Consider the following 18,465-nt stretch of genomic DNA (forward strand, 5'->3'; position numbering starts at 1 on the left):
GTCAGATACACACGGGAAAGTGTTCAGGCGGCTTCACGGAGTCCCGCCTCAGACTGGAAACAGGTTCTAATTAGACGCTGAGAACAATTCGGGTCTCTGTGTGTAATTGATTGTGTTGATTGAGCGGCAGTGCGACCATGTGTGTGGTAGCATAGTCCTGCTAGTATAAAAACCTAGTCACCGCGTTCACACTTTATGCTCTCTTGCTTCAACACAGTTTGGTGGTTTATGTGTCTTACTTCTGTAGCAGTTTAGCGGGACGTCAATTTGGCGATGCGCTCGTTTCTCTTTGTGCTGTGCCTGTGCGCAGGGGCCGGGCTCCCCGCACTGATCTCCGCCGGACCGGCTGGCTGGGACTCTCAGGAATTAGCGCTCCAGGCCGACCTCCCGGCTCCTGAAGACGCAGCCCAGTCGGAGGATTTGAACCTGGCAGATGCGCCCTCCGAAGACCTGTCTGCAAGCGAGAACGACTCGCAGTCCTTGGCTCCCGACTTTCGCCGCCTTCCCGTGTCCAGAGACGCGTACTCGCCCTACTTCGACAAGGAGAAGATGAAGCCCGAAGCCGGCAGCCGCCCCTTACCCGCCTACATCAAGAGCGTCCTGTTTCCTCCCCAGCGAGGGCGGCAGCCGGCTCGCCCGGCCATCGGGGGCACCCGAGGAGTGGCTGTGTGGTGCGACTCCAGCAGGATGTACGTGAGGGTCAGTCGGCTCCTGTTCGGCTTCAGCTGTCGGCCATCGGAGGTGACCTTGGGCAACTGCAGCGTCAGCCGAACCACACGCAGTTACTTCTACTTCATCTACGGGCTTCACGAGTGCGGCACCGAGCGATCAGTAAGCGGGTCTTCATCTACAGGCAGTGTATCGATGTGAGCAGTAGGGCCAGTGTCGGGGTTGCCTTTCCTGGGAATATCCCTTCCTCTGTGACCCTGCAGGTTGTCCAGGGCCGCCTGGTGTACTCCAACACTCTCCGCTATGCCCCGCCCTCCTCCAGTGCACCTGTGCATCGCTTCATTCCCTTCTCTGTGCCTGTCAAGTGCTCCTACAACAGGTAGGCAGGGCTCTGCTGCTGCTGAGAAGCCTCTGGGAAAGTGTCCAGAAGCCCCTCATCCCCTCTGTCCTGCAGGTTCCACTACTCCTACAAGGTTGGCTATGTCCCCACGTGGGCCAGGAGAAGGACCTTCTTCAAGGACCTGAAGAACAAGCACAGCTTTGTCCTGCTCACCACCAACTGTAAGCTCCTTGAGCGAGTGGCTCCACCTGCCTGCAGGGGGTGCTGTGTGCAGGTGTAATGCTGCCTCTCTCTCCAGCCCACTGGGTCCGGCTCTCTCCCAAGGATGAGTACTTCCTGGGTCAGCCCATGTACTTCCAGGCCACTGCCTACTTTGCCACAGCGGAGCAGAGGCTGTACATCCACTCGTGTTACGTAACGGAGAAACCAGACCAGCACTCCCAGCCCCGTTTCCCCGTGATCGACAACTTGGGGTACGGCCCCTTCTGGGAGGGGAGGTGGGCAGGAGCCCCGAGAGCCTGCAGGCGTTCATCCTTGTCCTTGTCCCCAGGTGCATGGTGGACAGCAAGGCAGATGGCTGCCTGTCCAGGTTTGTCCCCTCCAAGCAGAAGGATGTGCTCCGCTTCACAATTGATGCCTTCCTCTTCCAGAAGAAGCTGTCCAGGAAGGTACTGCTCTCAAAGGCTGCTCAGCCTTCTCGCTCTACTGATCCATTGTCTGCTTTTCCATCCATGATCTAGATGTGAACCAGACTGTGGCAGCTCTAGTGCCTACAGCTGCCAGCTTGCCTTCACTGATGGCAGAAGGTCCTTCTCTGTCCCTCTATTGGCCTTGATCCCTTAATGCTGTGACCTTCCCTCTTGCAGCATGAAGTGACTGAGCTGTACATGCACTGTGTCATGGCTGTGGCTTCTGCTAAAGCAACACCAGGGACCAAGTCCTGCACCTACAACAGGGAGGCTAAGAGGTACTTCTGCAAGGAGCCTGCTGAGGGTGCTCTGGGACATGCCAGGTTTAGGCCTCACCTGTCCTCCTCCTCTCCTCCAGGTGGGAGGAGCTGTATGGTGACCATGAGGTCTGTGCCTGCTGTGAGTCCAGGTGTGCTGGCAGTCGGAATGAAGGTGGGTCTGGTTCTCTATCCCTTGTGGATGCATCTCTGCCCAAGAGACAACCATGCTTGGACAACTGAGGAATGATCCTGTGCTGGATGAAGGGACTGTTTAGATGAGTAGACTGTGGGTCTCTGGGTATAGCAGATCCCTCACTCCTGGGTGCTGCTTGTCCACAGGTACCAGGAGCCTGGTGACCAGTAGTCGGGTGGCTGTGGCACCAGTAGAAGCTCCTCTGGATGTGGGAGCTGACTGGACTGAGGATGAGGAAGGAGACCCTCAGAGCTCCAGTGAAGATGCTGAGAGCACCAGTGAGGATGTGGAGGGAGCAGAGGACTTTGGAGATGTTGGCCAGTGGAGAGGTAGGGTCTGGCAGGAGGAGCTCCTGTAGGGGTGGTGTCCTGCAGTGTAGCTGGATTGTTCTCCTTCCTCCCCAGGTGCCTGAATGAAGGCTCCAGCCTGGCCCTTGTGACTCTCCTGCCTCCACTTGCCTTGTAATGGCAACATCTCAATAAAGCTGTGAAAGACCCTTCTGCCTGCCCTTGATTCTTTATGGTTTATAGGTTTGAATGGGGTGGAGGAATTCAAGGGAAGTATTTGTGGGGGTTCCCCTTTCAAGAATGCTTCCCATATTGCTGCCAATGAGGACTGAAAATGGCTGGAGTAATAAAGCGTTGTACTGGGGGAAGATGGCCGCACTATTCCTTGGGCAGGTCATTGTGACTTTTTTTGCTGGGGGAGAGACAGAGGTGTTCAATATACTGGCAGTCCTCCTGTTTCCTAGAGGGGTAGTGCTTATGGAGTGTGAGTTGCTACTGTAGTGCCTAGTAAGAGTGAGATCTGATGTCCTATTCTAGGCTGCACAAACTGACTAAAAGAAACACAAGGAAGGGATTGTCAACAGGGGCTTGGTGTAAAGTAGGCCTTCCCTTCCTTAGCAGAGGAACAATTCTGGTGCCCAAACATCAGTGAATAAAGGTACAGTTAGAATCTTGGAGGTCTTGTCTTATGGGTGTTGGTTTCACAGTATTGGACAGTCACGGGAAGTATTAGGATTGAAATTGGAGATCCCAGCACTTGACTGGGAAGACAGGTATTCACAACCACCTCTACCAGCAGCACAGCCTGTGTAGATTGAGACTGAACGCTTACTACACAAAGCCTCTCCCCTGTTTCAGTGTCCCATGTCATGAATTTCAAGTGAATCCTGGTCTCCCGTTGTGACTACCTATAATTTGCACAAATCCTGCTGGCCCACTAACACTGTTAATTTTTAGCCCTACTGCAATGCCCTATTAAAGCTTCAAGGTTTTAGGCTAAACTATTTTATATAATGGTACCAAAGGTGGCTTCGCAAAGCACTTGAAATAATTACAATTAGAATACACAGGATAAAACAGTTCCAATAGACAGAGGAGACCATGGATGGTGGTACTAAGGAAAGTAGAAGCAGAGGGGTAAAGATTGGAACCAGTTCAGTAAAGGCTCTTCTACAGAAGAAGGTGTTGAGTCTGAATTTGAAGGAGTTTAGGGAAGGTGACTCTGGTATCCTTGGGGAGAGAGTTCCAGAGCTTGGGGGCATAACAGGAGAAGGCCTTGTCACTCATACAGTGTAGATGGGCTTGGGGGACAGTTAGGAGACCAGAATAAGAAGAGCGAAGGTTATGAGGTGGGGAGCAGGGTGATAATAGATCAAACTGCTACTGAGGTGCAACTGAAATGTGACGGCATGTTCTACAATTTATGCAAGAAAGGGTAATGTTAGGCTTTTATGGACCGTAGGTACAACAGCAGTGCTCAAGGATTCATTTCTAATATTGAGGACAATGGGTTATATACCCATCGTTCTTACCAAAGGATCAGAGACCTTTTGCTATATAAGAAGACTCCTTTCCACCACTAATTTATACAGGTTTGGTTCATTTGGGTTTTATCAGTTAAACATTTAAGTGAAGTCATTGTCCTGCACGCGGCCGAGCCCGACACACGGTACCGTCTGGTTTCTGTCGCTGGGCGCTCACCCTGCGGTCCATATGGGTCCTAATGCCCCAGTATATGGTAGTGGCAATTTCCCTAAGGAAACAAATACTCCACATTAGTCTGAATGCCACATTCTTCATTGGTCCCATTACATCACAGAAAAACAAAACTACTCACTCTTTAATCTCGACTAATCCAAGACGCACCGAATATCACAGTCTTCTTTTAACACGCGTGCTGTGATTCCTCTATGTAGCAGAAATGACAACCGAGGAGCCGAGAGATTATTTCAGCATTTCGCGTCTGAACGGAAAACACAAACGACTAACTTGGAATGACTTGCTTTTGACGCTTTTCAAAGCGTTCTTTGTGCACGACAACTGCGCCACCAAGCAAACTACATAAATATGAGAAAACACACAAGAGAGTTGTAACTCAGAGTGTCGAAGGGTCGATGTATACTGGGGCTCAGTTGAAAAGCAACGCCAGGACTTTTCCGAATTATGTCACACGAAGAGAGCACAGCCCTTTCCGCCCTGCCGCGTGTGTCTCGGTAACTCGCTGTGATCGTAAAGTGGTCAGTACTTTGCGTTGTGGCCGCAACAACCCCGGTGAACGAACGGTGCTTTACAGAGGAGTACTGCCTGACTGGATCGTTGATGAACGACAGAGGCCACTCCGACCTCTTCTCGGTTTTCTTCAATGACTTACTAAGGATCTTCTTCACATTCGCCCATGCAGGGGAAGCCAGTTACACCAAAGCAAACGCAGGAAAGTGCATTTCAAGCAGAGACCAGGAGGGACTTGTTTACACCGAGAGTGGGCGGAGAATGGAACAATGCGCCCAGCCCTGTTGCTGGAGCCGATTCTCGATGAGCTCTTGGGCTCACTAAGAGGCCCCCGCTGGATGCTAATCTTTCTGTTGTTCTTGCAGGTCCTGCGCTGCTTTTGAGCCGACAGAGCTCGTCCTGGTCTGTCGGCACAGCCCAATTGCAAATGATCGGCTCCGCGTACAGAAGGAACGTGCGTTTGGTACAAGAGTGCACGAAGGCACCGGAAATACATTGGGAACAAATGACCGGTCGCTCAAGACCTCTGTGAAGTACAGGAGCGTGCAAAACGAGGCTGTTTCCGCCCGGTCTCGAACCGGGGACCTTTCGCGTGTTAGGCGAGCGTGATAGCCGCTACACTACGGAAACCTGCAGGGACCGCTGCTGGTGTCTCGCTTGCGTTTCGGGCTGAGAAAGGGACGCGTCACTTTAGGCAGGGGGCGCTGGAGAGAGGAACAAAGGGCGCGATGAAACAAAATGCCGAAACTCGGGATCGAACCAGGGACCTTTAGATCTTCAGTCTAACGCTCTCCCAACTGAGCTATTTCAGCGGTGCGCAAAGCCCACAGCCACCTGCTCCAGCCTTCCTGTGTTGTGGCATGAGCGCACCAAGAGTAGAGGGAGAGTGTTGCAGGAACGTCACTCAGAAGGAAAGCCACCCAGCTGCGCCCTTTGAGCTCTGTCCAGCGCATCTTCCTCGCATGGACTCCTGCCTGCGACGGGCAGGAAACAATTAGCAAGAACAGAACGACACCCCATGGGTGTCTCATGACCGCACCTTAGGTTGTGACACGTGCAGGTGTGAGGGGTTGCCGGGCTACTTTGGAGCAGAGCTTGGGCGGAGGGGGGGCGGGAAAGCAGACAAAGAGGTGACACCTCAAGGTCTGCACGATCACAGCTCTCCGCCGCCCCAGGCTTCCGCTCGATAAGCTACTGGACACACCCGCCCCTCCTCACACAGACCGTGGAAAAGCCCCCGAGTGGGAGGGCTCTCTCTTCCTCCCAGGAGCTCTTGGACACGACGCACAGACAGGGCGCGGGGAGCCGCCGCCTGCAAACACGGCTCAAGGCAGGACTCCACTCCGCAGGAGCCGCAGAGCAGAGGAGATGAGGGCAGCTTAGCTCCTGTGCAGAGACCTGAGCTGTTGTTGCTGTGGATGCTGTCTTTTCTGCACTCGGGGTAGGAGTGAATGTTGAGTTGCCCTTAGAAATGAAGCAGAGCACTTCAACGGCACGGGTGTGTGTGTGTGTGTGCGCCCTGGTGATTCTGGGAGACAGATCGAACCTGGGCTAAAAGAGAGGGGGCTTAGCCCTCTTCCATTTGCTAGTTCAAAGTTGTACAACCCATTTGTATCTGCTAGGCGGCGCAGTCGTCGTGCATAAAGAACGCTTTGAAAAGCGTCAAAGGCAAGTCATTCCGAGTTGGTCGTTTGTGTTTTCCGTTCAGACACGAAATGCTGAAATGATCTCTCGGCTCCTCGGTTGTCATTTCTGCTCTGTGAAGGGATCACAGCACGCGTCGGCTTCCAGCACGGTGGGTCGGGACACGATGCCAGGGGTCGGAGAGAGCGATGTCTTCCTCGTTAGTATAGGACCTGTCACCTGTCCCCACCTGTCTTGCGGGAGACTGGGGTACATCAGGACGCGCATTGAAGTGAAAGCAGGATGCGCTGTGACATGCACTGTGCAGATCCCGCCACACTAAGAGGTGAGTGGGTCTGTTCGATCACAGCGCTAGGCGAATCCCCAATCCCCTTTTGTGCCTGGCGACAAAAGATGTCTGTTTCCGCCCGGTTTCGAGCCGGGGACCTTTCGCGTGTGAGGCGAACGTGATAACCACTACACTATGGAAACGGTGGTAAGACGTGCCCAGCGGCCCAGCGCTGAGCTTCGCCAATTCGATTCAGCTGCTTCCAGTGCCTTTATTGGAGTGCGCTGATGGACCGTGCTCTCTCTCCAGAGACCAGCAGGCCTGTCATGGACGGAGCAGGAAAGGCGGCGCCACATTCTACAGCCCTCTCCACGCAATCGACGAAATCGGGCTACTGAAGTGGAGAAAATCGCCTCTCCAGAAAGTGCAAATATCATCTTGGAGAGTATAAATCCTATTGCCGAAGGTCAGCCATGTCTACCAGAGTAACCCTCCCACAGCGGTGATCAGCTCGTCTCACACGCGAGAAGTTTCGGTTGGAAACAAGCGCCCCCTCTTCTCGCACGTTTTGCACGTTCGAGTGGTTTTAATGCGGCTCCTTCGTACACGGTGCTGATCTTTTGGAAAGCAGGAGGCAAAACCGACACGTTCGCATACCGAGAGTCGAACCCGGGCCGCCTGGGTGAAAACCAGGAATCCTAACCCCTAGACCATATGGCAGCGAACAACCACACTGTTCCCGGCATCATGCAAGCAAACTACATAAATATGAGAAAACACGCAAGAGAGTTGTAACTCAGAGTGTCGAAGGGTCGATGTATACTGGGGCTCAGTTGAAATGCAACGTCAGGACTTTTCCGAATTATGTCACACGAAGAGAGCACAGCCTTTTCCGCCCTGCCACGTCTGTATTGGTAACTCGCCGTGATCGTATAGTGGTCAGTACTTTGCGTTGTGGCCGCAACAACCCCGGTTCGAATCCGGGTCACGGCGGAATAGGGGCGTCTGCTTTTACTACTTGCACGAATGAAGGCAAAAAAAAGCCAATCGATGTGAACGAACGGCGCTTTGCAGAGGAGTACTGCCTGACTGGATCGTTGATGAACGACAGAGGCCACTCCGACCTCTTCTCGGTTTTCTTCAATGACTTACTAAGGATTTTCTTCACATTCGCCCATGCAGGGGAAGCCAGTTACACCAAAGCAAACGCAGGAAAGTGCATTTCAAGCAAAGACCAGGAGGGACTTGTTTACACCGAGAGTGGTCGGAGAATGGAACAATGCGCCCAGCCCTGTTGCTGGAGCCGATTCTTGATGAGATCTTGGGCTCACTAAGAGGCCCCCGCTGGATGCTAATCTTTCTGATGTTCTTGCAGGTCCTGCGCTGCTTTTGAGCCGACAGAGCTCGTCCTGGTCTGTCGGCACAGCCCAATTGCAAATGATCGGCTCCGCGTACAGAAGGAACGTGTGTTTGGTACAAGAGTGCACGAAGGCACCGGAAATACATTGGGAACAAATGACCGGTCGCTCAAGACCTCTGTGAAGTACAGGAGCGTGCAAAACGAGGCTGTTTCCACCCGGTCTCGAACCGGGGACCTTTCGCGTGTTAGGCGAACGTGATAGCCGCTACACTACGGAAACGGTGAAAGATAAGAATCACGAGAATCAATTTAATTCCTAAGGGTTATGTACTTGTTTTGAGTATCTAATGTAGAAGTTTTAAACAAGTTCAATTACGAAATGGTCTAAATGAATGATATACCGAACTTATGTCCTCTTGATATGTGTAACTCTTTGTAACTGAATTAATTTATATCTTTTGTATTCTGATAACTCTTACGATAAGATCTGTTAGGTTTACATGCATATTCTATATATTTATAAATGTATCCTCGTGTATTAGTACCTGTTGAGGTACTTTGAGTTATATCGCATGGTTGGATTCTAAGACCATTAAAAGAATCAATTTTGTGATTTACTGCCACAAAAATAATTGTCCCAGTAAATGCCCAAACCCCTACAGAACTGGTGCCTTGTGAGAGCACACTATAACAGTGTGTGATCTCCTGTCCCAGCCTGAGGAGCAGACAGCGAGCCTGTCTCTCAATAATAATAATACAGTGTGTGATCTCCTATCTTAGCCTGAGGAACAGACAATGAACCTGTCTCTCAATAATAATAACCTAGTGTGGAATGTCCTGTCCCAGTCTGAAGAACAAATAGTGAGCATGACTCTCAATAATAATAGAACAGTGTGTGATCTCCAGTCCCAGCTAGAGGAACAGACAGTGAGCATGTCTCTCAACAATAATATGAATAAACTGTGTGATCTCCTGTCCCAGCCTGAGGAACAGACAGTGAGCCTGTCTCTCAATAATAATAATATAGTGTGTGACTTCCTGTCCCAGCCTGAAGAACAGACAGGAGTGAGCCAGTCTCTCAATAATAATAAAGCAGATTATAATCTCCTGTAACAGCCTAAGGAACAGTCAGGAAAGAGCAGGTCTCTCGATAATAATAATACAGTGTGTGTTCTCCTGTCCCAGCCTGAGGAACAGACAGTGAGCCTGTCTCTCAATAATAATAATACATTGTGTGACCTCCTGTTTCAATCTGAGGAACAGACAGGAGTGAGCCAGTCTCTCAATAATAATAAAGCAGATTATAATCTCCTGTAACAGCCTAAGGAACAGTCAGGAAAGAGCAGGTCTCTCGATAATAATAATACAGTGTGTGTTCTCCTGTCCCAGCCTGAGGAACAAACAGTGAGCTTGTCTCTCAATAATAATAATACAGTGTGTGATCTCCTGTCCCAGCCTGGGGAACACTGAGCCTATCTCTCAATACTAATAATACAGTGTGTCATTTCCTGCCCCAGTCAGAGGAACAGTGAGCTTGTCTCTCAATATTAATAATACAGTCTGATCTCCTGTCCCAGCCTGAGGAACAGTGAGCCTGTCTCTAAATAATAATAATACAGTGTGTGATCTCCTGTTTCAGCCTAAGGAACAGACAGTGAGCTTGTCTCTCAATAATAATAATACAGTGTGTGATCTCCTGTCCCAGCCCAAACGATGACACAGTGTGCCTATCTGTCAATAATAATAATACAGGGTGCGATCTCCTGTCCCAGCCTGATGAACAGTGTGCCTGTCAATCAATAATAATAATACAGTAGGAGATCTCCTGCTCCAGCCTGAGGAACATACAGTGAGACTGTCTCTCAATAATAATAATACAGTGTGATATTCTGTCCCAGCCTGGGGAACATACAGTGAGCCTGTCTCTCAATAATAATAATCCAGTGTGTGATCTCCTGTTCAAGCCCAAGCGAAGACACAGTGAGCCTATCTGTCAATAATAGTAATATAGTGTGTGATCTCCTGTCCCAGTCTGAGGAACAGACAGTCAGCCTATCTGTCAATAATAATAATACAGTGTGTGATCTCCTGTCCCAGCCTGAGGAACAGAGAGTGAGCTTGTCTCTCAGTAATAATACAGTGTGTGATCCTTTGTCCCAGCCTGAGGAACAGACAGTGAGCCTGTCTCTCAATAAAAATAATACAGTGTGTGATCCCCTGTCCCAGCCAGAGGAACAGACAGTGAGCCTGTCTCTCAATAATAATAATACAGTGTGTGATCTCCTGTCCCAGCCTGAGGAACAGACAGTGAGCCTGTCTCTCAATAATAATAATACAGTGTGTGATCTCCTGTCCCAGCCTGAGGAACAGACAGTGAGCCTGTCTCTCAATAATAATAATATAGTGTGTGACTTCCTGTCCCAGCCTGAAGAACAGACAGGAGTGAGCCAGTCTCTCAAGAATAATAAAGCAGATTATAATCTCCTGTAACAGCCTAAGGAACAGTCAGGAAAGAGCAGGTCTCTCGATAATAATAATACAGTGTGTGTTCTCCTGTCCCAGCCTGAGGAACAGACAGTGAGTCTGTCTCTCAATAATAATAATACATTGTGTGACCTGCTGTTTCAATCTGAGGAACAGACAGGAGTGAGCCAGTCTCTCAATAATAATAAAGCAGATTATAATCTCCTGTAACAGCCTAAGGAACAGTCAGGAAAGAGCAGGTCTCTCGATAATAATAATACAGTGTGTGTTCTCCTGTCCCAGCCTGAGGAACAGACAGTGAGCCTGTCTCTCAATAATAATAATAATACAGTGAGACTTTCTGTCCCAGCCTGAGGAAAAGACAGTAAGCTTGTCTCTCAATAATAATAATACAGTGTGTGACCTCCTGTCCCAGCCTGGGGAACAGACAGTGAACCTTTCTCTCAATAATAATAATCCAGTGTGGAATGGCCTGTCCCAGCAAGAGGAACAGACAGTGAGTCTGTATCTCAATAATAATAATACAGTGTGTGATCTCCTGTCCCAGCCTGGGGAACACTGAGCCTATCTCTCAATACTAATAATACAGTGTGTCATTTCCTGCCCCAGTCAGAGGAACAGTGAGCTTGTCTCTCAATATTAATAATGCAGTCTGATCTCCTGTCCCAGCCTGAGGAACAGTGAGCCTGTCTCTAAATAATAATAATACAGTGTGTGATCTCCTGTTTCAGCCTAAGGAACAGACAGTGAGCTTGTCTCTCAATAATAATAATACAGTGTGTGATCTCCTGTCCCAGCCCAAATGACGACACAGTGTGCCTATCTGTCAATAATAATAATACAGGGTGCGATCTCCTGTCCCAGCCTGATGAACAGTGTGCCTGTCAATCAATAATAATAATACAGTATGTGATCTCCTGCTCCAGCCTGAGGAACAGACAGTGAGACTGTCTCTCAATAATAATAATACAGTGTGATATTCTGTCCCAGCCTGGGGAACATACAGTGAGCCTGTCTCTCAATAATAATAATCCAGTGTGTGATCTCCTGTTCAAGCCCAAGCGAAGACACAGTGAGCCTATCTGTCAATAATAGTAATATAGTGTGTGATCTCCTGTCCCAGTCTGAGGAACAGACAGTCAGCCTATCTGTCAATAATAATAATACAGTGTGTGATCTCCTGTCCCAGCCTGAGGAACAGAGAGTGAGCCTGTCTCTCAGTAATAATACAGTGTGTGATCCTTTGTCCCAGCCTGAGGAACAGACAGTGAGCCTGTCTGTCAATAAAAATAATACAGTGTGTGATCCCCTGTCCCAGCCAGAGGAATAGACAGTGAGCCCGTCTCTAAATAATAATAATACAGTGTGTTATCTCCTGTCCCAGCCTGAGGAACAGTGAGCCTGTCAATCAATAATAATAATACAATATGTGATGTCCTGTCTCAGCCTGTGGAACAGAGAGTAAGCCTGTCTCTCAATAATAATAATAATACAGTGTGTGATCTCCTGTCCCAGCCTGGGGAACAGTGAGCCAGACTCTCAGTAATAATAATAATACAGTGTAATCTACTGTCCCAGCATGAGGAACAGTGAGCCTGTCTCTCAATAATAATAATACAGTATGTGACCAACTGTCCCAGACTGAGGAAAAGACAGTGAGTCTGTCTCTCAATAATAATAATATAATATATGACCTCCTGTCCCAGCCTGGGGAACATACAGTGAGCCTGTCTCACTATAATAATATTATAATATATGACCTCCTGTCCCAGCCTGGGGAACATACAGTGAGCCTGTCTCTCTATAATAATAATATAATATATGACCTCCTGTCCCAGCCTGGGGAACATACAGTGAGCCTGTCTCACTATAATAATAATACAGTGTGTGATCTCCTGTCCCAGCCTGAGGAACAGACAGTGAGCCTGTCTCTCAATAATAATAATACAGTGTGTGATCTCCTGTCCCAGCCTGAGGAACAATGAGCCTGTCAAACAATAATAATACATTATGTGATGTCCTGTCTCAGCCTGAGGAACAGAGAGTAAGCCTGTCTCTCAATTATAATAATTCAGTGTGTGATCTCCTGTCCCAGCCTGAGGAACAAACAGTGAGCCTGTCTTAAAATAATAATAATACAGTGTGGTATCTCCTGTCCCAGCCTGGGGAACAGTGTGCCAGACTCTCAATAATATTAATAATAATAATACAGTGTGATCTACTGTCCCAACCTGAGGAACAGACAGTGAGGCTGTCTCAATAATAATACAGTGTGTGACCACCTGTCCCAGACTGAGGAAAAGACAGTGAGTCTGTCTCTAAATAATAATAATAGAGTGTGGGATCTCCTGTCCCAGCCTGGGGAACATTGAGCCAGACTCTCAATAATAATAATAATACAGTGTGATCTACTGTCCCAGCCTGAGGAACAGACAGTGAGTTTGTCTCTCAATAATAATACAGTGTTATCTCCTCTCCCAGCCTGGGGAACAGACAGTGAGCCTGTCTCTCAATAATAATAATACAGTGTGAGCTCCTGACCCAGCCTGGGGAAAATACAGTGAGCCTGTCTCTCTATAATAATAATTCAGTGTGGGATCTCCTGTCCAACTCTGAGGAACAGACAGTGAGCCTGTCTCTAAATACTAATAATACAGTGTGTGATCCTCTGTCCCAGCCTGAGGAACAGACAGTGAGACTGTCTCTCAATAATAATAATACTGTGTGAGCTCCTGACCCAGCCTGGGGAAAATACAGTGAGCCTGTCTCTAAATAATAATAATACAGTGTGTGATCCTCTGTCCCAGCCTGAGGAACAGAGAGTAAGCCTGTCTCTCAATAATAATAATTCAGTGTGGGATCTCCTGTCCCAGCCTGAGGAACAGAGAGTAAGCCTATCTGTCAATAATAATAATACAGTGTGGGATCTCCTGTCCCAGCCTGGGGAACAGTGAGCCAGACTCTCAATAATAATAATAATACAGTGTGATGTACTGTCCCAGCCTGAGGAACAGACAGTGAGCCTGTCTCTCGATAATAATAATACAGTGTGTGTTCTCCTGTCCCAGCCTGGGGAACAGTGAGCCAGACTCTCAATAATAATAATAATAATACAGTGTGATCTACTGTCACAGCCTGAGGAACAGACAGTGAGACTATCTCTCAATAATAATAATATTGTGTGAGCTCCTGTCCCAGCCTGGGGAACAGTGAGCCAGACTCTCAATAATAATAATAATACAGTGTGATGTACTGTCCCAGCCTGAGGAACAGACAGTGAGCCTGTCTCTCGATAATAATAATACAGTGTGTGTTCTCCTGTCCCAGCCTGGGGAACAGTGAGCCAGACTCTCAATAATAATAATAATACAGTGTGATCTACTGTCACAGCCTGAGGAACAGACAGTGAGACTATCTCTCAATAATAATAATATTGTGTGAGCTCCTGACCCAGCCTGGGGAACATACAGTGAGCCTGTCTCTCTATAATAATAATTCAGTGTGTGATCTCCTGTCCCAGCCTGAGGAACAGTTAGCCTGTCAATCAATAATAATGCAGTATGTGATGTCCTCTCTCAGCTTGAGGAACAGAGAGTAAGCCTGTCTCTCAATAATAATAATTCAGTGTGGGATCTCCTGTCCCAGCCTGAGAAACAAACAGTGAGCCTGTCTCGAAATAATAATAATACAGTGTGGGATCTCCTGTCCCAGCCTGGGGAACAGTGAGCCAGACTCTCAGTAATATTAATAATAATAACACAGTGAGATCTACTGTCCCAGCCTGATGTACAGACAGTGAGCCTGTCTCTCAATAATAATATAGTGTGTGACCTCCTGTCCCAGACTGAGGAAAAGACTGAGGAAAAGACTGAGTCTATCTCTAAATAATAATAATACAGTGTGGGATCTCCTGTCCCAACCTCGGGAACAGTGAGCCAGACTCTCAATAATAATAATACAGTGTGATCTACTGTCCCAACCTGAGGAACAGACAGTGAGCCTGTCTCTCAATAATAATAATACAGTGTGTGATCTCCTGTCCCAGCCTGAGGAACAGACAGTGAACCTCTCTCTCAGTAATAATAATACAGTGTGTGATCTACTGTCCCAGCCCAAACGAAGACACAGTGAGCCTGTCTCTCAATAATAATAATACAGTGTGTGATCTCCTGTTCCAGTCTGGGAAACAGAAAGTGAGCCTGTCTCTCAGTAATAATAATATAGTGTGTGATCCACTGTCCCAGCCTGAGGAACAGACAGTGAGCCTGTCTCTCAATAATAATAATACAGTGTGTGATCTCCTGTCCCAGCCTGAGGAACAGACAGTGAGCCTGTCTCTCAATAATAATAATACAGTGTGTGATCTCCTGTCCCAGCCTGAGGAACAGACAGTGAGCCTGTCTCTCAATAATAATAATACAGTGTGTGATCTCCTGTCCCAGCCTGAGGAACAGTGAGCAGTCCTAATAGTTACCGCTTTCCTGATTTAGCTCAGCAGCTTTTATTTCGCCTGAAGCGCAAGCAACTTGTGAGAACAGGTTGGGTTTGCTGTGCTCAACTGGCTTGGCGTCTTCGTGTCGTAGCGCCGCAATGGTGTGTTTTCCTTCCTTCTCTTTTCAGCCCGGAAGAAACATTTTACTTGTTCCTTTTGTAGCCGACGCATGCCGACGCATGTGTTGTGTTGTGGATTTTCCCCTTCTTGAATTTGTACTCCTCCTCCCTCTCTCTTCCTATCTTTACCTCTCCCTCTCTCTACCTCTCCCTCTCTCCCTAACCCCCTCTCTCTCCACCACTCTCCCTCTCCCTCGCCCTCCACCTCTCTCCCTCTCTCTACCTCTCTACCTCTCCCTACCCCTCTCTGCTCTCTCTCTCTCACTCTGGAGTTTATTTTCCAGACAGAAATCCAGCTCCGTCCCTGCTGTGGAAGATTGGTGATGCAGGATGAGAGCCCCTAACCGAGAGCACTGCAGCGGCAGGTTCTGTGGTCTGTTTCAAATCCGCCCGCGATGAGACACCGAGGAGAAATGAAGAGCCCCAGTTGCGCTAGAAAATCACCCAGAAAGAGACTTTCAATGTAGGAAAAATAAGTCGTTAGTAACAGACATAATATGTTTGTTTTATTTTTTTAATCGCTGCGATGTGTGACTAAGCTCATACGACTAAGCGTTGCCCCCTTTGTCTAGATCTGGTAACCTGCTCATCGCTGGTGGGCCAGATCGTGTCCCCCGTCACTATACTGGGGCAATAGGACCCACACAGACCGCAGGGTGAGCACCCCCTGCTGGCCCCACAGAGAGGGAGAGGTAGAGGTAGGGAGAGAGGTAGGGAGGGGAAAAGTGAGAGGTAGGGAGAGAGGTAGAGAGAGGGAGAGGTAGAGGTAGCGAGAGAGAGGAGGAGTACAAATTCAAGCAGAGGCCTGAGTGGAGCACTGTCGTATGGCCCTGACATCAATCCCTCAACTCTCTGCATAAAGCAGTGTCTTATGGCCATGACATCCCACCCCCACCACTCTCAGGGGAAAGCACTGTCGTATAACCATGACATCCCACCTCCACCGTTCTCTACGTAAAGAAATGTCATATGGCCCTGACACCCACCCCTCCACTCTCTGCGTAAAGCAGTATCGTCAGGCCCTGACATCCCACCCCCGCCACTCTCTACGTAAAGAAGTGTCGTATGGCCCTGACACCCACCCCTCCACTCTCTGCATTAAGCTGTGTTGTCAGGCCCTGACACCTCACCCCCGCCACTCTCCGTGTAAAGCAGTGTCATATGACCCTGACATCCCAACCCCGCCAAACTATGTGAAAAGCAGTGTCATATGGCCCTCACATCCCACCCCCACCACTCTATGTGTAAAGCACTGTCGTATGGCCCTGACATCAAACTCCTGCCACTTTCTGCGTAAAGCACTGTTGTATGGCCCTGACACCCACCCCTCCATTCTCTGCATAATGCAGTGTCCTCAGTCCCTGACATCTCAATACCCCCAATCTCTGCGTAAAGCAGTATCGTTAAGCCCTGACATCCCAACCCCTCCACTATCTGCGTAAAGCAGAATTGTCAGGCTCTGACATCCCACCCCTGCCACTCTCTGCGTAAAGCGGTGTCGTCAGGCCCTGATACCCACCCCTCCACTCTCTGCGTAAAGCAGTGTCGTCAAGCCCTGACATCCCACCTCCGCCACTCTCTGGGTAAAGCAGTATCGTCAAGCCCTGACATCTCACCCCTGCCACTCTCTGCCTAAAGAAGTGTCATATGGCCCTGATACCCACCCCTCCACTCTCTGCGTAAAGAAGTGTCGTATGGCCCTGACACCCACCCCTCCATTCTCTGAGTAACGCGGTATCGTCAGACCCTGACATCCCACCCCCACCACTCTCTGCATAACGCGGTATCGTCAGGCCTTGACATCCCACCCCCGCCACTCTTTCATAAAGCGGTGTATTACGGCCCTGACATCCAACCCCCGCCACTCTCTGCGTAAGCAGTATCGTCAGGCCCTGACATCCAAATACCGCCACTCTCTGCGTAAAGCCCTCTCGTATGGCCCTGACACCCACCCCTCCACTCTGTGCATAAAGCAGTGTCGTCAACCCCTGACATCCCACCCCCGCCACTCTTTGCGTAAAGCAGTATCGTCAGGCCCTGACATCCCACCCCGTCCACTTTCTACGTAAAGCACTGTCGTATGGCCCTGAAATCCCACCTCATCCAGTCTGCGTAAAGCACAGTCGTCAACCCCTGACATCCCACCCGCGCCACTCTCTGCGTAAAGAAGAGTCGTATGGCCCTGACACCCACTTCTCCATTCTCTGCATAATGCAGTGTCCTCATGCTCTGACATCCCAATACCGCCACTCTCTGCGTGAAGCAGTATCGTCAAGCCCTGACATCCCACCCCCGCCACTATCTGCGTAAAGCAGTCGTCAACCCCTGACATCCCACCCCCGCCACTCTCTGAGTAAAGTAGTATCTTCAGGCCCTGACATCCCACCCCGCCACTCTCTGCGTAAAGAAGAGTCGTATGGCCCTGACACCCACCTCTCCATTCTCTGCATAATGCAGTGTCCTCATGCCCTGACATCCCAATACCGCCACTCTCTGTGTGAAGCAGTATCGTCAAGCCCTGACATCCCACCCCCTCCACTATCTGCGGAAAGCAGAATTGTCAGGCCCTGATATCCCACCCCTGCCACTCTCTGCATAAAGAAGTGTCGTATGGCCCTGATATCCCACCCCCGCCACTCTCTGCGTAAAGCAGTATCGTCAGGTCCTGACATCCCACCCTCACCACTCTCTGCGTAAAGAAGTGTCGTATGGCCCTGACACCAATCCCTCGAGTCTCTGCTTAAAACAGTGTCTTATGGCGCTGACATCCCACCCCCGCAACTCTCTGCGTAAAACACTGTTTTATGGCCCTGACAGCAATCCCTCCATTCTCTGCATAAAGCAGTATTGTCAGGCCCTGACATCCCACCTCTGCCACTCTCTGCGTAAAGAAGTGTCGTACGGCCCTGACACATTACCCCTCCACTCTCTGCTTAAAGCAGTGAAGTCAAGCCCTGACATCCCACCCCCTCCACTCTCTGCGTAAAGCACTGTCGTATGGCCCTGACATCACACCCCTCCACTCTCTACGTAAAACACTGTCATATAACCCTGACATCCCACCCCCACCACTCTCAGTGGAAAGCACTGTCGTATAACCATGACATCCCACCTCCACCGTTCTCTACGTAAAGAAATGTCATATGGCCCTGACACCCACCCCTCCACTCTCTGCGTAAAGCAGTATCGTCAGGCCCTGACATCCCACCCCCGCCACTCTCTGCGTAAGGAAGTGTCTCATGGCCCTGACACCCACCCCTAAACTCTCTACATAAAGCAGTGTCTTACGGCCCTGACATCCCACCCCCTCCACTCTCTGCATAAAGCAGTATCGTCAGGCCCTGACATCCCAACCCCACCACTCTCTGTGTAGAGCACTGTCGTATAGTCCTGACATCCCACTCCTGCCACTCTCTGCATAAAGCAGTGTC

At 49.5% G+C, this 18,465-nt stretch overlaps 1 protein-coding gene and 2 non-coding genes across 3 annotated transcripts; 2 read left to right on the top strand and 1 right to left on the bottom strand.

Annotated features, from left to right (window-relative positions):
• Positions 1–201: 201 nt before the first annotated feature.
• On the top strand, positions 202–2,647 carry LOC148669728 (zona pellucida sperm-binding protein 3-like). Its single transcript, XM_088632495.1, has 9 exons — positions 202–831; positions 933–1,048; positions 1,124–1,230; positions 1,308–1,482; positions 1,560–1,677; positions 1,876–1,976; positions 2,057–2,130; positions 2,298–2,480; positions 2,556–2,647. Exons 1-9 carry the CDS (start codon positions 274–276, stop codon positions 2,561–2,563), a joined length of 1,440 nt encoding a protein of 479 aa, XP_088488621.1. The 5' UTR covers positions 202–273; the 3' UTR covers positions 2,564–2,647.
• A 4,853-nt stretch (positions 2,648–7,500) lies between these two features.
• On the top strand, positions 7,501–7,572 carry trnah-gug (transfer RNA histidin (anticodon GUG)). Its single transcript has one exon. It is a non-coding gene; the product is annotated as a tRNA-His (tRNA).
• Positions 7,573–8,146: 574 nt separating this feature from the next.
• trnav-aac (transfer RNA valine (anticodon AAC)) lies at positions 8,147–8,219 on the bottom strand. Its single transcript has one exon. It is a non-coding gene; the product is annotated as a tRNA-Val (tRNA).
• Between the last annotated feature and the right edge of the window lie 10,246 nt (positions 8,220–18,465).

Source organism: Lepisosteus platostomus, chromosome 5, assembly GCF_059453375.1.
Source record: "Lepisosteus platostomus isolate fLepPlt1 chromosome 5, fLepPlt1.hap1, whole genome shotgun sequence".
NCBI classification, from domain to species: domain Eukaryota; kingdom Metazoa; phylum Chordata; class Actinopteri; order Semionotiformes; family Lepisosteidae; genus Lepisosteus; species Lepisosteus platostomus.